Source organism: Chiloscyllium plagiosum, chromosome 2 (assembly GCF_004010195.1).
Source record: "Chiloscyllium plagiosum isolate BGI_BamShark_2017 chromosome 2, ASM401019v2, whole genome shotgun sequence".
Classification (NCBI taxonomy): Eukaryota; Metazoa; Chordata; class Chondrichthyes; order Orectolobiformes; family Hemiscylliidae; genus Chiloscyllium; species Chiloscyllium plagiosum.
Window position 1 is genome coordinate 35,879,941 of NC_057711.1, and position 14,413 is coordinate 35,894,353.

Sequence of the window (14,413 nt, forward strand, 5' to 3'; positions counted from 1 at the left end):
GGGTTCCTGGACTATGAGGTTGGAAGCTGTGGGTGGGAGATCTCCTGAGGTGATGGGGTTCTGTATGGTCTGGGAGATGATGGTTTGGTGATGGGGGGTGGGGTCATGGTCAAGGGGGCGGTAGGAAGAGGTGTCCTCGAGTTGGCGTTTGGCTTCAGCGATGTAGAGGTCAGTGCGCCAATGACCTCCTGACCTCACCATCAAGCCCCCTTTTTCCGCTGGCTTGATGGTGAGGTTGGGATTGGAGCAGAGGGATTGGAGGGCTGCGCGTTGTGAGGGTGAGAGGTTGGAGTGGGGGAGGGGGGTACACAGGTTAAGGCGGTTAATGTACCTGCAGCAGTTGGAAATAAAGAGGTCGCGGGCAGGTAATAGGCCAGCGCGGGGTGTCCAGGTGGATGCAGTGTGTTGGAGGTGGGCGAAGGGGTCCTCGGAAGGTGGGCGGGAGTCCTGATTGTGAAAGTAAGCTCGGAGGCGGAGCCAGCGGAAGAAGTGTTCAACGTCACAATTCATTGATGCGTGGATGGAGGGGGATGAAGATGAGCCTTTTGCTGAGGAATGATCGTTCGTTCTCAGTGAGGGGAAGGTCTGGAGGGATGGTGAAAACTCGGCAGGGCCCAGATCTGGTGTGGGTATGGAGCTGGGAGTGGGGGCGGAGCCAGTAACTGGAGTGGGTGTGATGGTGGGGGGAATGGGGTAGTGTTCCCCTCAGGGTTCTGGGGGCTGGGAATGGTGACAGTGGGATCTGTTTGGGGCAGAATGCAGGTGAGTGGCGTTGGTGGGGGCGGAAGTGGTGGCAGACACGGTGGTAGGGGTGGCGGAAGTCACTGAGCTTGTGACATCAGCGATGATGTGAGAGGCAGAAGTGATGTCACGTGTGATGCATGAGGAATTGTGAGGGGTGGAAGTGGTTGTGTGAGTGGCCATAATGGGGGTGGAAGTGACATCATCAATCAGCGTGGAGGTGGCAGCTGCACCAGCCGCATGGCTAATGGCGTCCAAGCAGTTCCAGAGGCCGGGGGAATCTTCTGGCATGTTTGAGGAGCGCTGGTTATGGAGGTGGGTAGATAAACGTTTGTTGTACTTACAGTTTTTGATGTTTGAGATGGAGTTGAAATACTGTTTGTTGAGAGTATGGATTCTCCTGAGGATATAGTACAGAGTGGGTCCTTTGCAATTCTGAGAGAGTGTGGCCCTCAGCTGAGGCCGGGCTGACTGTAGAAAGGTTAGTTGCCGGCGCATTGCTGCAAGCGTGGAACGGAGGATCTTAAAGGAGAACTGTTGCTGGTGTTTTTGAATCTGTAGTCTGTACTGTTTGTCCTGTTCGGGTCCGAACTCTGCTGGTTTAAGGGTGGTCCGGAGTCGGTGTGGGATGAGTTGGTTACAGAGGCAGGCACTGAGGAAGCAAATGTGGCTGTGGTAGTGAGTTTGTTTCAGGACATGATTGAAGAGCTTCAGGGCAGAGGAAATGACCTGGGAGTTGCAGTGGGAGAGGAACTCCCTGAGATTCTTATAGAGAGAGGAGGAAAACTTCTTCAAGGCAGGCATCCTTGCAAGAGGATTCACAGTAGGGTTAAAATCAACGAGGTAAAAACAAAGACTGCAGATGCTGGAAACCAGATTCTGGATTTGTGGTGCTGGAAGAGCACAGCAGTTCAGGCAGCATCCGAGGAGCAGTAAACTACCCTGCCAGGATATTGGTGCCCCTCTAAGCTAGGTGAAACTCATCCTTCTTACATAGGTCCCAACTGCCTTGAAAGCCCTTCTTCCTACACCAGCTCTTTACCAACATATTTAACTATACTATCTTCGTATTGCTAGTTTCACTGGCATGTGGCACAGGGATTAATCCTGGGATTATAACCCTATAAATCCTGCTTTTCAATTTACTATCTAACTCCCTGAACTCATCACTCTTCCTGTTTATGTCTTTAGAATAACTTTTTTTATTCATTCACGAGCTGAAGGCATCACCAGCTAGGCCAGCATTTGTTCCCCACCCCTAATTGAGCTACGACTCAAACACATTGCTGTGGTCCTGGAGTCACATGCAGGCTAGACCAGGTGAGGATGGTAGTTTCCTTCTCTGAAGGAAATCAGATGAACTTTTCCGACAATGGATTCATGCTCATCATTAGATTCTTAATTCCATATTTTTTATACTGAATTCAAATTTAATAATCTGCTGTAGCAGGATTTGAACCTGGGTCCCTTGAATATTACCTTGGTCTCTGGATTAACAGTTCAGCGATAATAACCATTAGGCCATTGCCTTGATGTATACCACAACCCCTGGTTGCTCATCCTCTCTTTTGAGATTATCCCAAACCGCTCAGAGACATTCTTGACTCTGGCACAAGGGGGAGGCAACACACAAATTTGGAGACCATCTTACAACACAGAAATGCCTACAGTCCTCTATTACTACTACCCTCCTGCACTTTTGGCTCTCCCTGCTGGAGATAGAGCCAACTGTGGTGCCACTGCTCTGGATGCTGCTGTCACCATCCCCTGATGGGTAATTCCTCCAAACAGTATCTTGTTATACTTGTTACTGTATACTTGTTAGAGAGGGGGATAGCCACAGGGGGACTCCTACACTGTCTGCTGGCCCCTCCCAGTGGACACCTATCAATCTGCTTGAACCTTGGGTATGCCCACATCTCTAAAACTCCTACATATGACACTTTCCCCCTCCTACCTGCTCCTCAGTGTGTCCAATGGTCGATGCAATCAATCTGTGTGGTCTGTTAAGAGCTGCAATTGGACACACTTCCTGCAAATGGACTTGTTGGGGACATAACTGTCTCCAATTTCCCACTTTCCACAGGAGAAGCATACTATCCTGCCAACAGACGTTTTACCATATAGCAAAACAGGGTAATTCATCAAAATTTATATTAGATTAATTTACTGCTAACTGGATGGTCTCTAGTGTTAGATTCTCACTAAAATATACCATAGATTATTCTGTAAACAATAGTCTAGGTATTACTCTAAATCCCAGTACTGTCCTAATGTCTTCATTACTCTAAAATCTTACAGGTATATAAAGGTTCGTGGAAATTGAAGGTAAGAGAAAAGAATCATCTGACCACTACTTACCAATCAGGAGCCTTTCTGTCTGAAATGTCACTTTTGAACTTGTGATGTCACGAAGTGCAGTTCCCATGATACTTCCTGTGTAATGGATCAAGATGAGGCTGCTCCTTGAAACTAGCAGTAGTAGTGACCGCACCAACTTCTCATAGAATCCTCCTTGATCACTGCTCACCAGCACCCTCTATTGGATGTTGTTCCTTCTGTTCAGCACCGGGTCCTCTGAGATCCACAATCTCATTTGTGGTCCCTGTGCGACTTTCTTCCAGAAAACTCCTCAGTCATTTCTCACCAGGTCCTCACTTACAAGCTCCTCTTCCTAGTGAGCACAGGGTCCTCTGAGATCCTTTTCTAAGTCGTGGTCCCTGTGCCAACTTCTGCCAGAATCCTGTTCAGTCATTTTTTACCAGAGCCCTCTCATTGTCAATGTTTCAAGCTCAATAATACTCTTCTTCAATTACTTAATAGGAAACCAATACTCTAAATGATATTCAGTCAATATTAGTTTTAAGTTGTTGAATAAACATCATCAAACTTTAGATAATGGTATCTAATTCCTTTAAATTGGTGTCAGGGAATTCAAATCTGTTTTTAAATGTTATCAATCTCTATGGGATTCATAATATTTTAAAAATGTGACATTAATTTTTATTTCATGTATGCAGATTTTTGGTTTTTACAGCCTTTTAAATTCTCAATTGCAATTTTTCAAGTTTGTATGATGGTAAATCGAAGCTTTTGAACTCTTCTGCTGTAAATCTGTTTCATGTCAAGAGAAATGCAGGACAGTCACTGATGTAAAAACTAATGATGTTTTTCATATTGCAGTACAACTATGTTAAAATCTCTGGCCCCAATGCATACTCTGCAGAGTTGTGAAGATGACTGTGTGACCTTCAAAACAGCAAACAGGGAAAGCAAGTGGAGCATAATTCATACTGGAGGGAATCCCAAACTCAGAAGAACCATTTTAATTTAATGTTGAGTTTGAACGACCCCCATTTTGGATGTTGCAAAAACCTTACCCTGGGTGTTTGTGGCTCAAATATTGATGGAGTTCATGGCCTTACCCATCTTGCAACAGCATTTAAGAATCATGAGTCATAGAGTCATAGAGATGTACAGAATGGAAACAGACTCTTCGGTCCAACCTGTCCATGCCGACCAGATATCCCAACCAAATTTAGTCCCACCTGCCAGCACCCGGCCCATATCCCTCCACCCTTCCTATTCATATACCCATTCAATTGCCTTTTAAAAGTTGCAATTGCACGAGCCTCCACCACTCCCTCTGTCAGCTCATTCCATACACGTACGTCCCTCTGTGAAAAGCTTGCCCCTTAGGTCTCTTTTATATCTTTCCCCTCTCACCCTTATCCTATGCCCTCTAGTTCTGGACTCCCCGACCCCAGGGAAAAGACTTTGTCTATTTATCCTATCCATGCCCCTCATGATTTTGTAAACCTCGAAAAGGTCACCACTTAACCTCCGACGCTCCAGGGAAAACAGCCCCAGCCTGTTCAGCCTCTCCCTATAGCTCAAATCCTCCAATCCTTGCAACATCCTTGTGAAGGTTTTCTGAACCCTTTCAAGTTTCACAACATCTTTCCGATAGGAAGGAGACCAGAATTGCACACAATATTCCAACAGTGGCCTAACCAATGTCCTGTATAGCCGCAACATGACCTCCCAACTCCTGTACTCAATACACTGATCAATAAAGGAAAGCATACCAAATGTCTTCTTCACTATCCTATCTACCTGCGACTCAACTTTCAAGGAGCTATGAACCTGCACTCCAAGGTCTCTTTGTTCAGCAACACTCTCTAGGACCTTACCATTAAGTGTATAAGTCCTGCTAAGATTTGCTTTCCCAAAATGCAGTACCTGGCATTTATCGCAATTAAACTCCATCTGCCACTTCTCAGCCCATTGGCCCATCTGGTCAAGATCCTGTTGTAATCTTAGGTAACCCTCTTTGCTGTCCACTGCACCTCCAATTTTGGTGTCATCTGCAAACTTACTAACTGTACCTCTTATGCTCACATCCAAATCATTTATATAAATGACAAAAAGTAGAGGACCCAACACCGATCCTTGTGGCACTCCACTGAAAAACAACCCTTCACCACCTCTGTATTCTACCTTTGAGCCAGTTCGGTTTCCAAATGGCTAGTTCTCCTTGTATTCCGTGAGATCTAACCTCACTAACCAGTCTCCCATGGGGAACCTTGTCGAACGGCTTACTGAAGTCCATATATATCACATCTACCACTCTGGCCTCATCAATCTTCTTTGTTACTTCTTCAAAAAACTCAAACAAGTTTGTGAGACATGATTTTCCATGCACAAAGCCATGTTGACTATCCCTAACCAGTCTTTGCCTTTCCAAATACATGTACATCCTGTACCTCAGGATTCTCTCCAACAACTTGCCCACCACCAACATCAGGCTCACCAGTCTGGAGTTCCCTGACTTGTCCTTACCAGTCTTCTTAAACAGTGGCACCACGTTTGCCAACCTCCAGTCTTCTGGCACCTCACCTGTGACTATGAATGATACAAATATCTCAGCAAGAGGCCCAGCAATGACTCTCCAGCTTTCCACAGAGTTGTAGGGTACACCTGATCAAGTCCTGGGGATTTATCCACCTTTATATGTTTCAAGACATCCAGCACTTCCTCCTCTTTAGTATTGACATTTTTCAATGTGTCACCATCTATTTCCCTACATTCTATATCTTCCATGTCCTTTTCCACAGTAAACACTGATGCAAGATACTTGTTTTGTATATCCCTCATTTCCTGCGGCTCTACATGAAGGCCGCCATGCTGATCTTTGAGGGCCCTATTCTTTCTCTAGTTACCCTTTTATCCTTAATGTATTTGTAAAAACCCTTTGGATTCTCCTTAATTCTATTTGCTGAAGAAATCTCATTTCCCCTTTTTGCCATCGTGATTTCTCTCTTGAGTATACTCCTACTGTCTTTATACTCTTCTAAGGATTCACTCAATATATCCTGACATATGCTTCCTTCTTTCTCTTAACCAAACCATCAATTTCTTTGGTCATCCAGCATCCCTTATGCCTACCAGCTTTCCCTTTCACCCTGACAGGAATATACTTTCTCTGGATTCTTGTTATCTCATTTCTGAAGGCTTCCCATTTTCCAGCTGTACCTTTATCTGCGAACATCTGCTCCCAATCAGCTTTTGAAAACTCTTGCCTCATACCGTCAAAATTAGCCTTCCTCCGATTTAGAACTTCAACTTTTACGTCTGGTCTATCCTTTTCCATCACTATTTTAAATCTAATAGAATTATGGTCGCTGGCCCCAAAGTGCTTCCCCACTGACAGCTCAGTCACCTGGGAGAAAGTGAGGACTGCAGATGCTGGAGATCAGAGCTTAAAAATGTGTTGCTGGAAAAGTGCAGCAGGTCAGGCAGCATCAAAGGAACAGGAGAATCGACGTTTCGGGCATAAGCTTCAGGACATGGTGGTGGTTTCTTGTCGGACTAGAGAAACCCCTAACACAATTGATCTCTTGGAACCCGATGTACCCGTCGTTGCATTAGAGCCAGACTCAATACCAGAAACTTGGCTGATCATGCTACATTCCCCTGAGAATCCATCACCCCCTATATTTTCAAAGACAGCACAGATCTTTAGTTTTTTTTAAAGCACCACTCTTTAACATCAAAGAAGACTGAATGAGTCAGTGAGAATTGAAAATACTCTGGGCCGGATGACTTTGATTGATAGGCTATCTGATTTAGGCTATAAAAAAAATTAACGTCTGATCATGCAGTTTCAATAGAGTGCTTTGTTGATATTTCCCCAATAGCTACTATTATGACATTAAGGATGCTCGGTCAAATTTGAATAGTGACAACTGTCAACAGGAAGTTTGAAATTCATGGTTTTGATTGACAGTTTATGGAAGTTATTATGGGAATAGATATATTTAATTTACAGGCTGCATTGGAGTTTGTTTTATTTATAAGACATTAGTCACTTCAGGAGATTTGAAAGCTTTAGAGATTTTATGATGAAGTTTTCACTCTCTGCTGTACATGATTGAGACATTTATCAGATTGTTAAAGATATATTTGTATCAACTCCATGTGGTTCTTGAGGTGTGTTTATGGTGGTAACTGGGTGAATGGCTGTGCAGGTGGCACAGGACTGCGTGAGGACATGGTGGTGGGAAGCAACCATTGCTGGCATGAGAATTATGGGGATCATGGGGGTGGGTACAATGCATAAATTGGTGTGGGGATGAGTTTGTGCATGTGTGAGGGGTGGGAGAAGTTGACGGCTTGAGGTTGGCCAGGTATGAGTTTCCTGGTTAGGGCTGTTAACCTTAGGCCAATCAGGGAGTCCTGGCTGACAGATATAACAGAATTATTAGGGATTTTTCACAGTCTAGGCACTGGCTCTAAGCCAGCTGGTCAGAGTCCATGTAATGTGCAGGGGCAAAATAAAAGGTGATTGGTGATGAGATACCGGCCTTCGTGGAGTTACTTCAAAGTTCTAAAACAGCTAGAATTAAATCTCAATACTAAGGTAGGCTTTCTAACCAGTTTGCCTTGCCTGCCCATATGGCCAGTTACAATCAGTTTCCAAGGTAGGCAGGAAACCCTTGAGTGAAAATCCCACAAAGCAGGGAACATTTTACAATGGCAGGTCCAGTGATTCATAAGATTTTCTTAAACAAGTATTCACTTCAGTAGCAAAAATCTGCTTCAAGGGCCTTCCTCAGCCAAGAAAACAGCAGAATGTTTGATTCACTAAAGCCGGTGCCGAGAAGATTCAATATAAATTTGAGAATCCAGTAAATTTATCTTGGCTTCTCCTAGTTCCAGAAACGTACATGTTATGAGCCAGTAGCTGTAAATAGTGCAGTTTGTTTGATATAGTAACTCAAATCACAAGGCCCTCCACCTAGTGGCATAGCCAGGAACTGGTGAAATAGCCAGAAACTGGTAAACCGAACACACCAAGTAGTCACTTTGAATACTAAGTCCAGACACAAAGGCAGGTCCTCTGTCTAAGTATGTGCCAAGTTATAGTTGTGATATTTTATTTCCTGTAGGAAAGGGAAGATTGAGAGCTGACCTGAAATTTATGCAGCAATTTAATATTGCAAACATGGAGAAGTTATGACTACTGGTAAGTGGAAAGTGCAAAATTCAAAGCCATAAAGAAAAGATAATCAAGAAGCAATTTGTGATCATTCATATGCTCAAAGTTGTTAGTGTTCTACCACTTTGAGTATTTGAGGAAAATAATACAGATGCATTTAAGGGTAAGCTGGAGAAGCATATGAGGGAGCAATGAATGGAGAGACATGTTGATAGGTCAAGTTAAGGAAGCAGTAAGAGGCTTTGGGAAGCGTAAGTGCTAGTGTAGACCTGTTCAGCAAAATGGCATGTTTTTATGGTATAAATCTGTCTGTTAATATAATACAATATGTATCTCATGATTATTTTTTGTTTGAGATATTTTCTCACAAGCGACAAATACCCAGATGAAATTTATTATAAACTTAAAAGCTCACCTTGCCTTTAATAGACTGAATGACTTTTCTGTCCCCTGTAGGCAAGGTATGATCACTACTGCAGTGTTCTCCCGCAGTGACAGAGCTGAGATTGGCATTCAGTGGTGTGGATGTTTAAAATGCACAATTCAAAATCAGTACCAAGGTGTTTAAACAATGGCCTGTAAACCAGGAAATTTATGAGAGCTGGCAATCAGTTTTCTAAAGCCAAAGTTGCTTATGTTTTTTTTGTACTGATTTTGCTACTTTACTGAACCACTGAATCATACAGAATAGAGTGAGGCCATTTGGTCTATTGTCTCTCTTTGAAAGAACTATCTATTGACTGGTTTTTCCTGTTTGAATTTTACGAGGCCAGTGGTTTGCAGCATTATTACTACTGGTAGATAAAAATCTTATTTAGAGATAAAAGTTTGCTTAGTAACCATAGCTTGCAGTATGTGCAAAGGAATGGAAATATTCATTTCGACTTGCTCTTGCTTCACAGTGCACACCTAAGTGGCTATCAAATACAAAAAGCTTGGAAATGTCGGCATGTGTAATCTATTGGTATTCCCTGGCAATACTTCTACAGAGCCTTGTGTGTTAGCCTATGGGATTAAATCTTTGGATTCATTTCACCAAATTTTATGATCCACAACATGAAATCCCAAGAAAAACTGAATTCTCGTACTGAGCTGCTAATGATTTACTAGACATGGCAACCATTCAAAAACAGGCTGACAAATTATTCTGAATTGTACTCAGGAGATGAAAGAAGTGAAAACAGAACTAGTTGGAAAATAATTACAGCAAGCTGGAATCCGTTTATGAATTTAGCAGATGTTGTCCATTTGTGGCAAGTCTCAGGAACTTTCATTTATCATTTAAGACTTTTTTTAATATCAATCCTTTGATGACAGAATTTTTTTGATAAAACATAATTCTAAATAAATTCATTTGTGCAACAGTATGAATAGCAATGTAAAGGTTGTGGAGAAAAAAGTGTACCAACAGATAATCTAGTCAAGACCAGATTCTAAACAAATTAATTAGATTAGATTAGACTAGATTACTTACACTGTGGAAACAGGCCCTTCGGCCCAACAAGTCCACACGGACCCTCTCAAGAGCAACCCATCCAGACCCATTCCCCTACATTTACCCCTTCACCTAACACTATGGGCAATTTAGCATGGCCAATTCACCTAACCTGCACATGTTTGGACTGTGGGAGGAAACCGGAGTACCCGGAGGAACCCACGCAGACATGGGGAGAATGTGCAACCTCCACACAGTCAGTCGCCTGAGACAGGAATTGAACCTGGGTCTCTGGCGCTGTTTTTGAATGTTTGCCATGTCTAGTAAATCATTAGCAGCTAAGTACGAGAATTCAGTTTTTCTTGGGATTTCATGTTGTGGATCATAAAATTTGGTGAAATGAATCCAAAGACTTAATGTTTCTGGTCAGCCTACTGCACAGGGATTTTGAAGAAAAGTATAATTTCAAGGGAATTTTGAAATTTCACCTTTCACCTTAGGTCCAAATTGATTATTAAATAATTTGTCTGTAAATACTCCCAAGGTGGGAAAGAAGGTGAGGACAGATGGAGGTGAGTATAGTGGGGTCACTGTTCAAACTCGCAAACTGTTCAGTCATTCACTGAGAATCAGAATGTAATCTTTCTTAAATCAGGATTGATCCACAATCTTCTGTGGCTATTTACCTGTCGTATAGTGTCATGTGATTTAGGTCTGTAGAGTTCACCATCTGTCTGCAAAAATGGAGTGTCAAAGCCATACCATACACTTTCTGTCTGTTTCATCAATGGATCTGCAACTGATAACTGAGGACTTGGGATCCTAGTATCAGGTGTATCTGTAAGGAGGTACAAGAAAAGTGAAATTTTAATGCTTATGTTAACACACTTATACATGCCGACTATCGAAAGCTGCTTTTGTACAATGTGAAAAATCAATTTTAATATTGCATGGTTCATCCTGAATGCGTAATGCAGTCAGTAGTAACCTGAAAACAAAACTGTTCAAATTGTTCACCCAGTTAAAACTATTTCACTAACATCTGAGCAGCAATCAGGAGCCAATGGTGGTGACACAGCTTTGCAGCATATAACAGCAACTACACAAAACAAAACAAACTTGTTTGGAAGTTGTTGTTGCACTTTGACCAATACTTTAATACATAGGCAGACAGGGCAGCATGAATATGACAACCATGGTTACAGTGTAGATCCCAATTAACGCAGTCTGGATTGCTTTGTGAGTTTTGTAAAGACACTGATAGAGGATTGGCTGACTGGCTGAAGGCAGAGAGTGAGGATAATGGGATATTTTTCAGGAAGGCAGCCAGAGACTAAAGGAGTTCCACAGGGGTCAGTCTTGCGATCACAACTATTCATGTTGCACATTAACAATCTGGTTGAAGGAACTGAAGGCATTGTTGCTAACTTTGCAGTTGACACAAAGATAGTTGGAGAGATGTGTAGTGCTAAGGAGATGAGCAGGCTGTAGAAGGACTTGGACAGGATAGGATAGTGTGTAAAGTAGCAGCAGATGGAATACAATGTGTGAGGCTATATATTTTGGTAGGAGGAATGCAAGCATAGACTACTTTATATTTAGGGAAAGGCTTCAGAATTCTGAAGCACAAAGGGACTTAGGAGTCCTAGTTCAGAATTCTGTTAAGGTTAACATGCAGGTTCAATTCGAGTTCGGAATGCGAATGCAATGTTAGCATTTAGCATTTCAAGAGGGCCAGGATACAAGAGCAGAGATGTATTGCTGAGGTTGCATAAGGCGCTGGTCAGACCACGTTTGCAACATTGTGAGCAGTTTGGACCCTGTAGCTAAGGAGGGATGTGCTGGCACTGGAGAGGTTCTAAAGGAGGTTTACAAGAATGATCCAGGGGTTAAAGGAATTGTCATTTGAGGAGCAGTTGAGGACTTTGGGTCTCTACTCTGGAGTTTAGAATGATGAGAGGGAATCCTGATTGAAACTTACTGAGAGGCCTGGATAGAGTGGACTTGGTGAAGATGTTTCCACTAGTAGGAGACACTAGGACCCAAAGGCACTGCAACAGAGTGAAATAATTACTCTTTAGAACTGAGATGAAGAGGAATTTCTTCAGCCAGAGGATGGGTGAAACTCATTGTCACAGAAGGCTGTGAAGGCCAAGTCATTGAGTGTATTTAAGACAGAGGTAGACACGTCTTGGTTAGTAAGAAGATCAAGAGTTATGGGGAGAAGGCAGGAGAATGGCATTGAGAAACATAGCAACCATGATTCAATGGTGGAGCTGACTCAATGGACCAAGTAGCCTAATTCTGCTTCTAAATCATATGAACTTATGATCTATGTCCTTTCTAAAACTACCAGTTATGACATATCTTTTTAAGTTTTAGCATTTAACAAGCCAACCAAAAAGTTGCACTTCCTTTCAATAAGTTTATCTGTATAAACATGCACAGAAACCACAGGTTTGCCAGCAAGTTTGGGATAAATAGATACTCTTGTTACAATCAGGTTGAAACAAAAGAGTGAGTGAGGCAAAGAAAATAATTCTCAAAAGAAAATAACATACTTGTCACAATACATCATATTTCTGGCTGACTGGATGGAAAGGTGGCTCAAGAAAGTAGAGTCAGGAAATGTTGAGATTTAATAGATTGCTTTACTAAAGCAGCCAGGTGTATTGGCTATTAACATGTGCATTGAAACATTCTGACACACTAACATTTCGGGTATTGTTTTATGCTCTAATTTTAAAAACCTCCTTTATTTAATAAAAAAAATCAAAAGTACTGATGCTGTTGAAACTATCATCTGTAAGTGTGGCAATTAACTATTTAATAAGTGGTGCAGTATATTTATAGTGGTAGTCAGTTGGCTATTTCTTACACATGGCCAGTCATAGAGGTGTACAGCACAAAAGTAGACCCTTCCGTCCAACTCATCCATGCCGACCAGATATCCTAAATTAATCTAGACCCATTTGTTTAGTGTTTGGTCCACATGCCTCTAAATCCTTCCTATCCAAATACCCATCCAAATGCCGTTTAAGTGTTGTAATTTTAACACCCTCCACCACTTCCACTGGCGGCTCATTCATCAATGTATAGTGTGCCTCTGTACCACCACTGGTTTCTCACTGCAGTTCAAAAGTCACCACAGCATGAAGAAAGTCTTTAACCAGAATGAATAAATTGACCAGGTTTATTTTCAAGTTGGTGCTGGCTATGCATCCCATACATCAAGAACTATGCAGTACTAATGTGGGTTTTTCACATTGTACAAAAGCAGGATTAAAGACTAAAAGATAACTGGACCAGAGCAAGCAGATGTGATTCATAGACAATTTTCATAAATTGTACACTTATTTTTACATCTCTTTTGCTATTTCTATGTTAACATATTAATGTAGATAGTTCACTTAAAACTGCCAAATGTAATTACAGCTGGAACACCTTCAGCCATAGGTTCTACAACACCAGACATAACCATTGGTGCCACCAGTCTTAAGGTTGCGGAAAGATTCTATTAACTGAAAGTATGCTTCCAGGGATGCTATTCTAAATCTCTAACTATGAAGGCCAACATACCACATCTGCTGCACTGGTATGTTTACTTGCAGTGACTGGTGCACAAGGACACCCAAGTCTTGTTGCACTTTCCCCTTTCCCAATCCTGCCTCACAGTGCCAGGGTCCCAGGTTCGATTCCAGCCTTGGGCAACTGTCTGTGTGGAGTTTGCACATTCTCCCCGTGTCTGCGTGGGTTTCCTCTGGGTACTCTGGTTTCCCCCCACATTCCAAAGATGTGCAAGTCAGGTGAAGTGGCCATGCTAAGTTGTCCATAGTTGTTAGGTGCATTAGTCAGAGGGGGGTGGGGTTACTCTTCGGATGGTCAGTGTGGACTTGTTGGGCCGGAAGGCCTGTTTCCATTGATTAGATGAGGATTAATCTAATCAATCCATCCCCATTCAGGTAACAATCTACCTTTCTGTTTTTGGTACCACATTTATCCACATTATACTGCATCTTCAAGTACCCGCCCACTTATTTTACTTGTCCAAATCACGCAGAAATTTCTCTGCTGTCTCCACACAGTTTTGTGTCACCTGAAAGCTTGGAGGTACGATACATAGTTTCCTCATCTAAATCATTAATATAGATTGTAAGTAGCTGGAGTCCAAGCACTAATCCCCATGGTACCCCACTAGTCACTGCCTGCCACTCAGAAAAGGACCCTTGGTTTCTCCTGACAACCAGTTTCAATCCATTTCAGTACTCCAAATCCACGTGCTTTAATTTGCATGCTGATGTTTTTAATTTTGCTTGCTGATCATTTAATTTTGCATGCTAATCTCTTATATGGGACCTTTTCAAAAGCCTTCTGAAAATCCAAGAAACCATAGCCACTAGCTCCCCCTTATCCTTTCAACTAATGACATCCTCAAAACATTTCAGCAAATTTGTCAAGCATGACTTCCCCTTTGTAAATCTACACTGACTCTGTCTGATTCTGTCACTATCTTCCCAGTCTAGATCTAAAGAAATGTATCAGTGGAAAAAGGTTGACAGGTAGTAAAATCTCAAGATAGTGAAGTTACTACCAAAAAACATCCTGTGGAGAATTTTCTATTTTAAAGCATCAGCTATAACTAAGCAATTAAAGAAATAATATTCAAATAATTTTGAAAATCTACTGATGTTTTAGGTATCAAATTGTACAGGTCTGAGAGAACAATATGTATTTTA

At 42.1% G+C, this 14,413-nt stretch overlaps 1 protein-coding gene across 1 annotated transcript in view; it reads right to left on the reverse strand.

Annotated features, from left to right (window-relative positions):
• Positions 1–14,413, reverse strand: part of arhgef28a (Rho guanine nucleotide exchange factor (GEF) 28a) — a 479,393-nt gene that overhangs the window by 99,818 nt on the left and 365,162 nt on the right. The window contains exon 34 of the mRNA XM_043707577.1: positions 10,364–10,515. Coding sequence (XP_043563512.1) covers positions 10,364–10,515 — 152 coding nt within the window. The remainder of the gene's footprint in view (positions 1–10,363; positions 10,516–14,413) is intronic.